This window comes from Balaenoptera borealis (assembly GCF_965194805.1).
Source record: "Balaenoptera borealis genome assembly, chromosome: 20".
NCBI lineage: Eukaryota > Metazoa > Chordata > Mammalia > Artiodactyla > Balaenopteridae > Balaenoptera > Balaenoptera borealis.
Window position 1 is genome coordinate 56,353,681 of NC_138879.1, and position 16,169 is coordinate 56,369,849.

The 16,169-nt window shown below is 42.8% G+C and overlaps 1 protein-coding gene across 1 annotated transcript in view; it reads left to right on the forward strand.

Moving 5' to 3' along the window:
* Window positions 1-3,137: 3,137 nt before the first annotated feature.
* Window positions 3,138-16,169, forward strand: part of MYOCD (myocardin) — a 250,760-nt gene continuing 237,728 nt past the window's right edge. The window contains exon 1 of the mRNA XM_082373272.1: window positions 3,138-3,177. Within this exon, the coding sequence (XP_082229398.1) occupies window positions 3,153-3,177 (25 nt within the window). The 5' untranslated portion in view covers window positions 3,138-3,152. The remainder of the gene's footprint in view (window positions 3,178-16,169) is intronic.

Below are 16,169 nucleotides of genomic sequence, written 5' to 3' on the forward strand. Positions count from 1 at the left end.
CAGAATAGTTTAACTGCCCTAAAAATCGTCTGTGCTCCACCTTATTGATCCTTCTCTCCTCTGGCAACCACTGATTTTCTTTTTTTTTTTTTTTACTGTCTCCATAATTTTGCCTTTTCCAGAATGTCATATAGGTGGAATCAGACAGTAGGAGCCTTTTCATACTGACTTCTTCCACTTAGTGATATGCATTTAAGGCTCCTCTATGTCTTTTCATAGCTTGATAGCTCATTTCTTTTTAATGCTGACTGATATTCCATTGTCAGGCTGTATCATAGTTTATTTATCTGTTCACCTACTGAATGACATTGTAGTTGCTTCCAAGTTTGGAAATTATGAATAAAGCTGCTATAAAATGCATGTGCAGCTTTTTGTGTCAACATAAGTTTTCAGCTCATTTGTGTTAACACCAAGGAGTGTGATTGCTGGAATATATGGTAAGAGTATGTTTAGTATTATTAAAAAAACAAAAACAAACAAACCAAAAACTGCAAACCTGTCTTCCAAAGTGGCTTTTCCAGTTTGCATTTCCAGTAGCAATGAAGAGAGTTCCTGTTGCTCCACATCCTCTTCAGCATTTGGTGTTGTCAGTGTTTTGAATTTTGACTTTTCTAGTAAGTGTGCAGTGGTATCTCGTTGTTTTAATTTGCAATTCCCTAATGACATATGATGCTGAGTATCTTTTCATATGCTTATTTGCCATCTATTTATCTTCTTTGGTGAGCTGTCTGTTAAGGTCTTTGACCCATTTTTTTTTTTAATGGAAGTAGAGTTTCTTTACAGTGTCACCATTTGGCCAGCAAGATGGTGGAGGAGGGCATGAGCTCACCCCTTCTTACAATTTACCATGTTGTGTTAGTTTCAAGTGTATAGCAAACTGATTCAGTTGTGTGTGTGTGTGTGTGTGTGTGTGTATATATATATATATATATGTATATATATATATATATATATATACACACACACATATATATATATATACATACACATATATATATACATTTTTTTCAGATTCTTTTCCATTATAGGTTATTAAAAGATATTGAGTAGGACTTCCCTGGTGGCCCAGTGGTTGGGAGTCCACCTGCCAATGCAGGAGACAGGGGTTCGAGCCCTGGTCCGGGAAGATCCCACATGCCGTGGAGCGGCTGGGCCCGTGTGCGACAACTACTGAAGCCCAAGCGCCTAGGGCCCATTCTCTGCAATGGGAGAAGCCACCGCAATGAGAAGCCTGCAACTGCAATGAAGACCCAACACAGCCATAAATAAATAAATTAATTAAAAAAAAAAAAGATATTGAGTATAATTCCCTGTGCTGTACATGTTATACATATATACGTGTGTGTGTGAGTATATATATATACACACACACACACACACGTATATATGTATATACATATACATGCTATATATGTCCCTGTTGTTTACCTATTTTGTATACAGAAGTGTGTATCTGCTAATCCCAAACTCCTAATTTATCTCTTTCCCCCCACCCCACCATTCCCTTTGGCAACCGTAAGTTTTTTTTTTGGCCCATTTTTTAATTGTGTTTGTTTTCTTATTGTTGAGTTTTAAGAGTTCTTTGTATATTTTGGGTAACAGTCCTTTTTCAGATATGTCTTTTGCAAATATTTTCTCCTAGTCTATGGTTTGTCTTTTCATTCTCTTGACAGTGTCTTTTGCATAGCTGAAATTTTAAATTTTAATGAAGTCCAGCTTACCAATTCTTTCTTTCAGGGACATATATTCATTTTTTAAATGGGGTTAATATTGCCTGATTACCATGTCTTACAGGTGTGTGATGGGTGTAGTATAAAAGTGCTTTCTTCTTTAAGACATGATGGTGGTGTGTGTTTCTGCCCTCTCAAATTCTAGCATGGTTCTATGTCTTATTTTCATCGCTAAAAGATGATGTGTTGTCTTCCAGGTGTAACTTGCAAGGAGCAACCTGACTTTCTCTTTTCTTTCTGTCACAGATATTAGCAATGTCCCATAGAGTGGATATTGCATTAGACTGGATCCCGGAGTGAGAGAGATCTTAAAACAGAGCCTCTAGCCCATCTGCGATGGACACATCATACAACCAAGAAGTAAACTTCTGTCGCTTTAGACCACTGAGAATTTCAGGATGTTTGTTACCTCAATGTAACCCAACCTATCCAGTCGGCTACAGAGGTCAGAAAGATAGGATAACTTCAGAGCACCTTGCCTTCTGCGAAATGAGGGAGTGAGACTGAATTCACAAGGTGGCCCATGTTGGCCCGACCCACAAGGACTAAGGATCTACAGCCTCTCCCATTCTTTGACCCAGGATGAGGAGCAGAAGGGAGAAGAGTGGGACCAGAATCCTCCGGGGCGCTGTCTCTGAGTGGTGGTGGGCCATCTCAATGTCCGGATGATGATGATTTCCATGCATGGTTTACAGCCTCATTGTTTAGGGCATGACATAGCATAGAAATAAACTGGAGTCAAGAGGAAAGGTTAGCAGAAGTTCTGCTTTCTTCCATCTTTAGGATGGAATGTTTTTCATCTCAAAGAGGCTCTCTCAGGCCTAATGAAATAAAAACAGACAGCCATGGCCTGAAACCACCCCTCGTGTGCTTCAGGTCCCAGGAAGCTCATTGTAGGGCAGGTGCATTTATGAGAGTAATGAGGATGGGAGGAGAGAGCGTGTTTGTTAAGCACGTATTATATGCCAGGGTCATACTCGGCTTTGTATATGTGTGTTAGCTATTGTATCTTAAAGCTAACCCTCTGACTTCTTAAAAAAAAAAAAAAAAAAAGAGAGACTCAAAGCAGTTCAACTCTTGTTACAGGTTTTATCTAGTAAATGATGGAGCAGGATTCAAATTCAACTCTGTGTGACTCTTCTTCCTGAGCTTTTTGCATGGCCCCATTCTTCCTCCCACATAAGTTGCTCAGTTGGGTCTAAAAAGGCGAGGAGACTGAAATGACATTGTTTCGAAGCTCAAATTTGCCTCTCTGGAACTGAATGCTGACCGTGGGTGACAGCATTGGAACAGACCTCCAGATGTCGCTACCAGAGAAATTACCGACAAGCTGAAGCGCGATCGTGAGGTTGACAAATATGAACTTGACGGGGGTTTTGCTGCATGGCGTAAAGTTCTCTTCCGTGACCTCTCTGGACCGTGATGGTTGGTGAACACCCAATTGAAGGTAAGACCAACTCTCCTATTTGTTGGGGGACTCTGGGTGATGGTGTTATTCAACAAAAAAGGCACTAGACTAAACTGTACTCACTCATAAAGATAATCATACAAACTTCTGCTAGATTTCTTGGACAGTGTGCCAGCAAGCATTCTTCAGGGTCAGGATTGTTCAACAAAGTGTTGCCTGATTTAAAAAAAAATAATGATAATAAAACTGAAAAGGGGGGGGGAAAAGGGCCTGCTGATAGTAAATTCATCTGTCAGGCCAATAAACAAATCCATTAAAACAAAATAACAACAGGAAGCAGCAGACTCCTAAGTTTGGAGCCTCTGAGTGGCTTCTTACTTCTCAGTAACTGTGTAAATGCTCATCAGTTAAGTTGAGGGCTGAGAGATAGGAACCAACAACTGCACACAGAAACCTTTTGGAAGAGCTTAAAGATTTAGCAATGGCCCTTCTCCAATTTTCCATCTTTTATTTAACTCCTTTGAACTCCCACTAATTTCCAGGCAACACTTTGGAATTCCATTTTTAGCTTTGCCTTTTGAGTTATTATTTTTTTCCCCTGGGTGTACAAATCTGTGTATGGAGACGGCCTCTCCTTTTCATGAAAATTTTTCTTCTTGATTACTGAATAATGTTCGGTGCCGGGATGATGTAAAGATAAAGACTGATTTGAGGAAGAAAATGAAAGTGATCTGTAACCCCGTCACTCAGAGGCAGTCACTGTTAAGGTTTCAGTGTATTTCTAGCCAGGATTTTTTCTAAATGTGCATATACTTTTTTTTTTTTTAAACATGGCTGAGAGCATGCTGCTTTCAGAGTCTCCTGGGGAGGAGGCTGTCAGGAGCACAGACTTTGCATCAGATGGGCTTACAATCATGACCCAGCTCTGTCACTTAATGATTCATGGGGCACGGGGCAAATCAGCTATAAGGCTCTGTTTCCTCAGTAGTTCACTGGAGATAATATTCATACTAACTGCTTTTAGGTCTTTTGAGGGGTAAATGATACCAAGACCTAAGGCCTTTAGAGAAGTGACTGACACTTAACTAAACATTGAATAAGTGTTAGCTATTATCACTGTTCCCCTCATATTATATACATTTTTCCATGTTATTAAATATTTTCTCAATCATGATTTTAATGGCTGCATGAAATTATATTTTAAGGGTATACTAGAATTTATTCCTCTCTTATTGAATATATTTTCTGTTTTTATGAGTTCTGTACTTTATGCTGCACTGAAAATCTTAATAGACAAAATTTTTTTGGTGGTACTGTTTATTGGGTTCTTAGGATTGTTTCCTATAAGTGGAATAACGAAGTGGGAGGAGTTTAACAATTTTCAAGGTTATTAATACATATTCAAGAGTTGCATCTATTTAGTCTCTCACCATGATTATGTCAGTATGACCCCTTCACTGTCAGGGTCAACCCAGAGTGTCATCATGCAACGTTATTAATTTTTCTTATTTTAAAATCCAGACTATGTGTTAAATCATCTTTACATTTTGTTTTGAGTGTCCTAGGGGAGGTTGTATTTAATTTGCAATCACATTTATTTAGGTGAGTCTTTGTATTAATTGCTTTTGGTGCACACCATCCAGTCTTTTGTACTCCGATTTCCAACTCTTGGGCTCTTTAATTTTCTTTGTCATTCAAGCCGTTAGACTATGTCTTCAACTTTTTTTTTGTCCAAGAAGGTTTTATAGGTGGTATGACTTCTTAAGCTGTTTGTTGCTTCCACACATAAAAGACAACTTGACTGGGCATAAAATTCTTGGGTTAAAAACCCCCCAACATGATTTGTCTCTAAGATGCCCAGTCATCTGGTAGAAATAGAAAATGTATACGCAAACACTTGTTTCTTCTCAAGAGCTAACAGAATCTACAGAACTCCAGAACGGGACTCTCCAGTAGAACTTTCTAGAGTGGAGTAAACGTTTATTGTCTGCACTCCCCAGCATGACAGATGTCAGCCTCTTTTGCAACTGAGGAACTGAATTTGAATTGTTTGAGTCAATTTGAATATAGTTACTCACATGGGGCTAGTGGCTTCCATATTGGACTACACAATTCTAGAAATATAGAGTGGAAAGAAACCATCAAGGTTCACACCAATTTTGCTGCCATGAGCACATCACCTTACCTTTCTGGGTCTCCATTTCCCCATCTATGAAATACTACTACTTTCTCAGGACTACATAACAAGTTCATGTTAAAGCTTAGACCAGAGCCTTAAGTAATCATTCTCAGTCTGGTTTTCTTCATATTATGGTGCAATTGAATAGTTTAAACTTTGAGCTATGATGCCAGAGATGGTTAATTAGATTGATTCCCCCCAACCCCCCGATTTCTATGCCTTTTAAGCTAATAGCTTTGGTTTACCTGACCACCCTACATAAAATGGCATTTCTAGTTGTTCCTTATTTCTATTTCCTGCTCCATGTTTCTTTCCTTATCACTACCTGAAATTCTGTTAAATGTTTATGCAATCGTACATTTATCTGTTCCCCCACTAGGAGGTCAATTCGGAGGAATCAGGGACTTTGCTTATCGCTGTGTCCTCACCGTGTAGAAAGGACTCTGGGCATGATTGGTGCTCATTACAATTTTGTCCGGTAGGCGGATGAGTGAAAGAAATCTATTAATCAAGCTCAACTGGGGGAAGTTTGCTGTAGGGTGAAAGGGGAGGAGGAGGGAGCTGCTTGATTCCGTCACATAGAGATTGCAGTTTTCAGTTCACAGTTAGGTTTCGATTTGAGATTTTGTCTTTTTGAGCTCTGTGCTGTTGGGTAGGCATGTTGTCTTGCAGAGACGTTTGATTTCTCCCCGATGAAATATCCATCCCAGAGGACAGCTGTACTCTTACTGTTTTTACTGCTCCCACTACACAGGAGTCGACCTTCCGAGAAGGTTGATGTGTTCATCTGAAGAGATGACCAAGGCCCAGCCCAGGAAGACCTTTCATTCCCTGAAATCATTCTCTGCTTTAAGTGAATCTGTAAAAGGGGGAAGTCATCCCCGCACCATAGTATGAACATGAGGATATCAATGAGATAACCTAGGAAAGCATCCAATATGCCTGTCAACATGCATTGCCTTCTCTCTCCCCCATTTTAACCCTGAAAGTTATACTCAAGTGGGAGAGCCATGCTCCAAACCCGGATTTTCTTTTGATCCCACTGGGCTGCCTGATCACTACTCAGCATAACTGAGTTGAGGGGAGAGTGGGAGTGGGGTGGGGATGGATGGCGTCGATGTTCATGGGCTCTCCCAGGCCAAGTCTTCCAAAGCCTGTCCAGCTTGCAGTGATGTGCCTAGGCGCCGTGATCCCAACTAGGCAGGTTGTGGTCAGCCTGACCCAGCACCTTGCCCCATCGAGCTGCCCATCGACTCCGAGAGTATACAGATGCCGAGGAGCCCTGACAATGAAGCCCTTCACAATGGAGTGCCTGGATTTTATTGAGAAAAGCCAATCCCCTCCCATCTGTCATTTGGCACTTAGCACTGTAGTTATTCTAGATGAGTGAACACTTGTGTTATATTTTCCAATAGCAAAACTGGGGTCACCAGGGTGCCTGCTGTTTTAGCCAAATCCAGATGGGGTTTTCCTATAAACAAGTGCGCATGGAATATTTATGCCGCCCGTGGCACCTGACGCCTTAATACTTAGGCCTTCTATGTAGTAGCCACTCTTCCTATAAGTCACTTTAACACACTAAGTAAATATTTTAATATAGCCATGTCACTGTTTATTATAGAATGGCTTGGGCCCAGATCTTGCCTAATGCTTGGTTAAAAAGTCAGTTTATACCATCCTTTAAAGTGAATCAAAGAATGCATAAACGCCACTCTTTTGTTACTCAGAACTCTGTTTACTTTACTTTTCTGTAAACCTTGTGAAATGCTTGCTTACAAAAAGCTGACAGATGCCAGATTTGCTCATTAACTGGAGGTGTTTTCCAAGTCAGGAAGATGAGGTGTGAACGTGGGAGGTGGGCTTTCTTCTCCGAGGACATCTTCCAACGTCCACTGCCCAGGGGACCTGCCGTCGGGCCCGGGGATCTTGACCTATAGCTACTAGGCAGTGAATGAGATTGAGAAACACCAAATCCGAGACCTGGCTCCTAAATCAAGCCTGTCCTCAGCCTCGGAACAAAAAAGGCCACTTAGACAGTGGTATAAATGGGACATGCCTCCTTGATGTCTGTAGGCAACATGATTGTAATTAAATCACCTTCCATCCTGGTCGCTGGACTCACCCCTGCTTTCCTGCATTAGCCACCAAGGCCCTGACCGGAAAATAGGAGGATGCTAGTTGAGGCAATAGAGTTTAATTCTGTCTTCTCAGCTGTGTCTGTTTTCCCTTCTTTCTGTACAGCCCCCCTTTAATTCTGCATATAATTTTTCATCTCTTGTTTTTATATTTCACCCCAGCCTGTTTTCTCTTGTTGGTTGTTGATCTTACTACATACATAGAAGCCAGTTGTCCTAGTTCTCTTTTGAGCTGGGGAGATGGGATATTGGTGGCGGAGGGATCAATCTTCTTCCTGCCTCAGTAGCACATTGTCCTGGGGCTAGAGAACGGCGGTCCAGTTCTCTAGCTACAAAGACAAGTTTAACTTACAAAGGTTAAGTTGCAAGGCCCCTACTTGCAGTGGCCCTTTCCACCATCCTGGAGAGGGCCCTAGAAGGCTGTGGACCTTCTCGCATGTTTTTAAAAAATTTGTATGAGTATGATATTTCGATGACAATCTCATGTTTTTATAAAATTTGCACGAGTATGATATTTTGAAACGTCCTGCCCAAGTTTTTCGATATTTCGACAATCACTTAAGACAAGCTATCTTTTTCACTCCTGCTCTCCCGTCATACTTCACCTCCTGTAGAATAACGAGGGCATGGCCTCAGGGATTTGGAGATCTAAGGGGAGTTCAGTTCATTTTAATTTCACAGCATGCATTTCTGTGAGTTAAGTCACTGCTAGCTGTCCAGCTGTAGGAGTGGCTTCTAGGGGACTCCAGTCGGCCACAGTGCCAGCTCGCCCTTGATCGAGACAGTAGTGTTCAGGTCCAGAGAGCACCTCATACTAAGACATGTCACCTAGAACCTGAAGATACAAATGTATGGAATCAAAGCTGGTCTATGGAAAGTTCTTCGAAATCTTACAATGTATGAAAAAAATATATATTTCCCAAATTTATAATAATTCTAACAATTTACGTGGTATTTCCCAGTGTTCCTGGGAAGCTAAAAGAAACTTACAGTTCTCATTATTTGAGAAGGTGATCAAAGAAGGTACAGACAAGAAATGTAGGGAAAGTATTACAGAATCATGTTAGGCAATTAATTATTAAAATACTATGTACAGTTTTGGATTTTTGTGATTATTGTATTTTTCATTTTTTTTTAAATTTGTAATTTGTTGTGATTTATTTTCTCATTCTAAACAAAATCTCATTTGTGTCTAATTTTGTCTTCTTTTACCTAAAGAGGCTGCAAACATTAGGTAAGTTCCAGCCCTGAGAAAGTCTAGCTCTGCCCCAGTCTAGCTAGCCAAGTTCTTCCCTCTCGGAGTCAGGGGCCACATTTGTGGGACGTCCAAGAGTCCAATATAGTTTTCAGGTAGACTTGGTTTCATAAAGCCAAAGGTAAACCATACCCTACAACGTCCTGCCCAAGTTTTTCTCAACCTAGCCCCATCTGTCTTATAATAAACCCAATTCTTCCTGTACCTTGGCATTAAATTCTCTACTTATTTTGTTTGCCAACATTACTGTGAAGTCTTCTCTTGTAATTTTAGTGAGACTCTGATAAATAATGCAGGGGAGGATGTTACTTAGATGTCCTTTGAAGTCAGGAGGCTCAGTAAACTGAACTCTTAGTAACATATCCAGACATCTTCCAAAATTGTGTCCTGAGTCTGGCAGTAACAATGCTTCTTAGGAAGACATTCGTTCTGATTACCCCGATTCCATTAGTTCTCTTAACTTGAACAGCGGTATCCTTTTCAGATGTCTGGTGGATTTCTTGTCAACTTGGTAAAGACTGGAGCCTGAAGGGAACGTAGGCTTATCCTGTATAGGACTTTAAAATGGATTCTTTCAGAGACGGATGTGAATTCTGGTTACATAGTTGTGGTCCCGGTGGAAGGAGAAAAGTTTAGGTCTCTGACAGTTTCGGTTTGTGATGGTTTTGACTTTACAAATTCAGAGATCTAGAAACCTGGAGAAGAAAACGAAGAGTATCAGCACTGGAGGAAGCTTCTTAGGAACTGTACCTCTCGTCGAGAGAGATGCATTGTTGTGTTTGCTGGAGGGCTGGGGCTTAGCAGTTACCCGGGACGGAGACCCTGACCTTCGCTAGGCAGAGGCTCTCGGCTCTCGCTGGCAGCCTGATAGTGCAAGGATGCTTTTTTTTTTTTTCTTTTCTCTTTCCTGGGCTGGGGTTAAGAGGAGAGAGAGAGAAACAGCATGGTAAGCTTCCCATTCAGGGTCATCTTCAGTCCCAAGGACCCAGCAATGTATCCCAGATGTGGCCCTTGGTCGTACCCCAGTTACCCTTCACCTTCACGCTCCCTCCCAGTCATGAAGCTTTCAGCAGTTTTATGGTCTTTCCCCTTTTCTTTCACAAATGCAGCAGGAGTTTATATGTCATATTGGCTTTAGTTTCAGTATAGACTCGTCAACCTTCTAGAAGCAGTTTCTCAAAGTTTCTGGCTTGAAATTTCCTTTGTTTCCAGTGCTTGTTCACTGAGTCGTTATTCATTCACTCACTCATGCATTCATTTGACAAGGTTTTACTGAGCACCTACTATGTGCCAGCCTCTGCTCAAGGTACTCAGGATCCAGAGATAAATTAAAGGGATAATGTAAGTCATTGCCTTTCTTACATGGGGGAAAGACATGGCAAATAAGTAGTATTTCCTGTGTTTATTCATTCTAAGGTACTTCCCATTTAACATCTCTGAAATTGGAATGTATTTTACAATAGGTGACATCGTATAACTGCTGTCAGACAGGCAACAGTCATGACAAAGCTCTCACAGCCTACATGTGTGCAAACTTGGCCGAAACTCCTGTGCTGTCATCCATTCAGTTGAGTTAGCAGCATGTGTTTGCTGATGCTACACATGTCGAATTTAATTATCTTTTAAAACATCTTCAGAAAGACTACATTATGATTTGGCTTTGAAACAAATTCTTTTATAGACCCAAAGGCACAGCAGTGGGGCATAAATTTGGTATTAGAGAAGCAAATATTTGTTGTCGGAGAAATGAGTGCCATTCCATCTTTTCTCGCAAAACGACAACTATGCTTTACGGAACCTAAGGAAAGAACATGTCCACGATTAGCTTATACCTATCTTAAGCCAAACAGTGCAACTGAAGGCAGGAGAAATTGCCAAGTCCTCCAAGATAGATAAAAAATTTCCAAGCCCTGTGAGGCTGGTGTGATGGATTCTTACATTCTTCATGACTCCTGTGGAGACATCAAATGCCATCATCTTATTGCCCCTGGGTTTTAAATTTTTTAATTTATTAGTGGTATGTAAATCATTGGTGCCTTCCATTTAATGATGTTTTAGATCTGATGAAATTCAGTAATAAGATGTCAGGTAGTAACAGCTGCTATAAGGAAAAGTACAGTAGAACAAGGCAGTGGAAACCAGTAGCCGGAAGGATGAGGGGCATGGCTGTTTTAGATGGAGCAGTGAAGGAATCCTCTTTGAGGTGACCTGAGAATGGAGACTGACATTGATTGTCATGGGATGACCTTGGAAAAAAGGATTCCAGGTGGAGGGAACAACAAATATGAGACTGAAGCAAGAAGACATTTGGAATGTTCAGGGAAGAGCAGAAAGGTCTCCTGGGAATGACGTGGAGAGAGTCCAGAGATGAGGTTGGGCAAAGGCAAATCACACGGGGCCCAGAAGGCCATGATGGAGATCCTGGATTGGATTCTGAGTGTCCTGGAAGGAAGCCACTCAAGGATTTTGAGCAGGAGAGTGACATTATTAGATGCTTGATTCCAAAGATGGGTCTGGCTGCCATTGAGAATTGATGGTAGGAGGTCGGGGTGGAAGCAGGGTGACAGGTTTAGAAGAAGATTCGAGAAGAAACAGGAGGTGAGAAAGCAAAGACGGATTTTGTAAGTCAAATTCAGGAGTGACCTTGAGCGGATGTGGATCAGGAGCCGGGGCATGGGGTCTAGGGAGTGTTTGGTTTTCTTTTCTGGAGGGCTCTTTTAAGATGGCAGGCGTTAGGGTGGGCGTGAATGATGACAGCTAAGCCATCCAAGGTCCAGGGCAAAGAAGCTGAGGATGCAGGAGCGGAGAGGAGCTACAGGTCCGGCTCCTCCTCCCTCTGTATCTTGGGGTCTTTTCACCTCAAATATGAAAGGGGTTCGGAAGGCACCTGGGCTCCCTTTTTCTCTTACCTGAGATTCGATTTCCTTTTTAGGACGGAAGATGCACACGTTCCAAGCATCTGACTCTCTCCTGCTCTGGTTCCTCTCCTCTGGGACCCACAGGGCTCTAACATGCAGGAAAGTACCTGTGCTTGTCTCCACATTTAATCCCCTTTATCTTCGGTTCTTGAACCCTAGCAATAAATGTTTCATTGACACGGGAAAGTGAGTTCTAAAGAAACAGAAGTTTATAGTTGGGCAGGTGGCAAAGAATCACATCTCCATTAGGCTTTATTGCTTCCTTTTGTGTAGAACCATGGTCTCTGGGCTTCTCCAGATTGCTTAACACTTATGCCCTTTGGCTAGTTCAAAGCTGTTTAAGCAGGCAGAACAGTTATTTAATGATGTACAAAGTGGTTTCCTCACAGGTGTTCTCTGAGGAGATTTCAGTGTGACCTTCGTCTCAAACTTCTACTGCCGACCTCCAAGTTGAGTTTAAAATGAGCTAAGCTGTGGAAGGCCCTCCCTGCCCATCTTCTTCTCCCTCTCATCAGCGGTACTGCTTTCCTCCACTTTTCCTTCCTCATCCTCCCCTTCCTGCCCTTCTACCTCTTTCTGGAAACGGAAAGCTCTGTTTGGAGGGAGGGCATCTATGAAATGGGCAGAGAAGGAAGCAGAGGTATCTCAACTCATAATGAGAATATGTGTGTGTGTGTTTGCGTATCTCTAGATATAATGCTTATATAATGAGAGTAAATGCATATGTACACTTATTATTTAATAATACATATTAAATCTATAAATTATATGATATAAATACAGTGTTTATAAATTATAAATGTATTATTATTAAAACCTCATTCAGCAGGAGTGTGTATACATTTTCATTACGTAAAATGAGAATAGATATATACATTCTAACGTGTTTAAATATATATATAGAGAGAATATGTATGTATGTAGAGAGAACATATAGAGAGAATGTGTATGTATATGCACTTACATATAATACATCCTTATTGTATATGAGAATATATATACACTTTCCCTCTCAATAGGGTTTTAATACCAGCTTGACTTAATCACCATTTTGGTTCTGAATCCAGGGTTCATCTTTCCTGAGGGGGTGATGTAAAGAGAGTTTGCGGTTATCTCGTGTACAGTTAACCTGCTCGTTGTGTAACTTACAAGCTGCCTGTGATTCCCGCCCCCCCTCCTCTCCCCCGCCCCCCCTCCTCTCCCCCGCCCCCCTCCTCTCCCCCGCCCCCCTCCTCTCCCCCGCCCCCCGCCCCCAGGGCTTAATCCCCAGCAGAGAGCTGGCTGGGCGGCCTCGCTCTTCCCTCCCCTGGGGCACCCTCGTACGAGCAGCTCCCTCTAAGCCCAGAGAATGTGTTACTTGGCATAAGGCAGATGCCTCCTTCCAGCTAAATCGTCCTCAAAATGTGCTGCCAGACAAGACCATCAAGTTCTTTCGTCACTCTCTGAGGCGCGGAGGGAAGGGCTGGGGCCCGGGCCGCGGGAAGAGAGACGCTGAGCCCAGCTCCGGGGGCCGCAGGGGCAGGGCTGGCCTCCTCTGACCCCGGGGGCGCCGTGGGGGGGACCTGCTTTCCTCCTCTTCCCACGTCCTCCCTGCCTGTCTCCTCCCGCCCTTGCCCCTGCCCCGCCTCTCAGCCGACTCCTCTCTGTGTGGAAGAACTCGCCAGTCTTTCAGGAGACCCCTTCCCGCGCTGCCACGCCTCCCCCGTCTCGCCGTCTCCGCGTCTCTGCCCTGTGTCCCATCCCTTCGCCTGGACGATCTTCCTCTTTAGGAGCCGAGTGTGTTCCGCTCTGTGGACAGAGGCTGTTAAGGCGCTCAGTGTGTCACCTCCCAGGTGAGGTGTGCCTATGCTGGCAGTGGTGTCCCACAGAAAACAGATGAAACCATTTTTCTGTCTCAGTTCCCCTGAGCGGTACGACCTGCTAACCTCTAACCTGCTAACCTGCTAACCCTGGAATTGTGGTGGAAAGCGTGACCCAGGGCCGGAGGGCTGTGGCTTCGGTCGCCCTCTCCACCGCGCACTCGCCAGCTCTGGGACCCAGGACAGCTTCATTCATTTGTTCATTCACTCCACCACGAATCTTTGAGCGTGAACTACAGCTGAGGCTCTGTCCCAGCCGCTGTGGATACAGAGGTTTGCAAAACAAAGCCGCTGCTCTTGTAGAATTAGGAAGATAGGGAATCTTCCATAGGGAAGATGGGCAATCCACAGAATCTCATACAATTTTTAAATTCTCAATGCATTTGCATGAGTTAAGTGTGAATAATAGTATCTCCTTCCTAGTGATACTGTAGGCATCGGAGAAGAATGCAGCACACTAACATTATAAATCAACTATCCTTCAATTAAAAAAACAGAAGAATTCAGCATGTTGCATGTGGTAAATACTCAAGTGCACGAGGTAAACATAGTTCTTTGTAGCAGCACAGTCACGCTGCGGTGAGTCTCACGTGGAGGGGAGGGGTGCCCATCCCCGAAGGGACCTTCAGGGACTGGCGATAACTGTTGCTTTGTGTGTCCAGCAAGGGTTCCCATCGCTCTTCCAATTATAGTCCAGCCCCACCTTTGCCACGTGACCTGGTCCAGTGTCCCATCCTTCTAGCAGCCATGATTGGCTCAGGAGGTGAGCACGTGACTCAGGCAGAGCCAATCTGAGTCCTCTTGGGCCTGCATATTAACTGTGAGTGAGAGACGCTCTTTCCCTTCTGGGAATTCTGACCTGGAGCTGCTCAGGAATCTGCCCCGTGGAGAAGCCATCTTTGCAGGAGAGAATGAGGTCAACCTGCGGAAAAAAGCAATTACGAGGAAAAGAGATGCCGTTAATAATATTAGAATTCCATGTTGCACATACATTTACTGCTCTTTAATAACCTTTGAGGTAACTACTGTTGTTACCCATCTTTATTTTATTCTGTTATTTATTTATTTTTGGCCACGCCTTGTGGCTTGCGGGATCTTAGTTCCCCGACCTGGGATTGAATGTGGGCCCACAGCAGTGAAAGCGCCGTGTCCTAACCACTGGACCGCCAAGGAATTCCCAGCCACCTTCATTTCAAAGATGAAGAAGCTGGGGACAGAAAGGTTCAGTAACTGCCCAAGGTCACACAGTTACTAAGTGACAGGACCTGAAACAGGCATTGTTGCTGAAACAGGCACTCTGGCCCCAGGATCTATATGCTTGACCAGTGTCTCTTTCTTTTCTGGCTCTTCAGAGTCCAGAGTTGCAAGATCCAGGTGCTGGTTCCCTCAGCCCTTCCTTTGATTTATGAGTAACGAGAAATTCCTTCCCAGGCACGTAAGATTATCTGTATCTATACTTGTACCATCTGTATCTTTATCTCTCGTTATCTACATCTATTTTTATTCCTAAAATTGGTTTGAGTTGAGTTTCTGTTACCACAAGTACCTGAAAACCATTGCCAGAGCATTCTGAAATATGTGTATCATTTGGAAGAAATCCCCTCGGCCGATTCTCGTTTGCACCGCCTCCCCCTGCCCCCCTCCCCCCGACAATTACACTGCTCCACCAATCTGTATTTGAGAATTACCACCTTAATGTAGTTTAATTCTCATGTAGTTTGTTTTTTTTCAATTGAGTCAATGCTTAAAGTGTGGGTAGTTGGAATCCATCAGAATTACTTTCTAAATTGACTTTGACCTTCCTGGTACTATGACCTTGGACTGTCTGTCTGAGTTCCTTACATAGAAACTACCCTGGAACTGAAAACCATGGAGGGGTTTTGTTATATTGGTGCTTACTTAGCATTAATGTTATTTCTATAACATTGTTTGTCAGCGGTATTAATAGAAATCTCCTGTGCAAATCATTACCTAGGGGATTAAGTCATCAACTTGATCCATACGTACAGTTGCATTTTAAACTTAAGAACTTGCATCCATTCATGAGAATCCCCTGTGAAGCTTCTCCTTCATGTTTGGACTGTATGAGAACCTCAGTCCAAAAGAGTAGCTTCTGCTTCCAAATGAGAAGCACAGAGAATTCTAGAACTTTCTGACTATTGTGGTCTATGATTTCTTTTCATCCTACTAGGGAAACTACATTGGAAACCGGTCCTGCATAATTTGATGAGTCTTTGTCCCCTTTGGAATGATAGCTTGCTGGTTTATATCCCTACACCAACTGAAATGTTTTATTTTTTTTCCCCCATGTGTAAGTTCCCAAGGTTCTGTTTTCTTTTAATTTATTGGGTATAATCCAGTCTATGTTTCCAGTTCCCTGACGTCATTGCCAAGGTGGCTGGTTCTAAATGAGCTTCATTCTAGAATAGAATCAGACATCCTTGGTCATCAGTGAGACTCTTGGTGCCCTTTATGGTCAAGAGACCTCAGTTTATTCAATTTAGGGCTCTCAGAAGTGGAGGGGGGAGGTCATAAAATCTATTGCCCACTTAGAGATTCAAGCTAAATGGAACTCTGGCGAGACCTGGCAGCTACTATGGGGAAAGTAACATTTGTCATATCACTGAAGATCAACATTAGTTAATCCCACTTACTTGGTATGAAAGTGAAAGTACTTGGAATAAA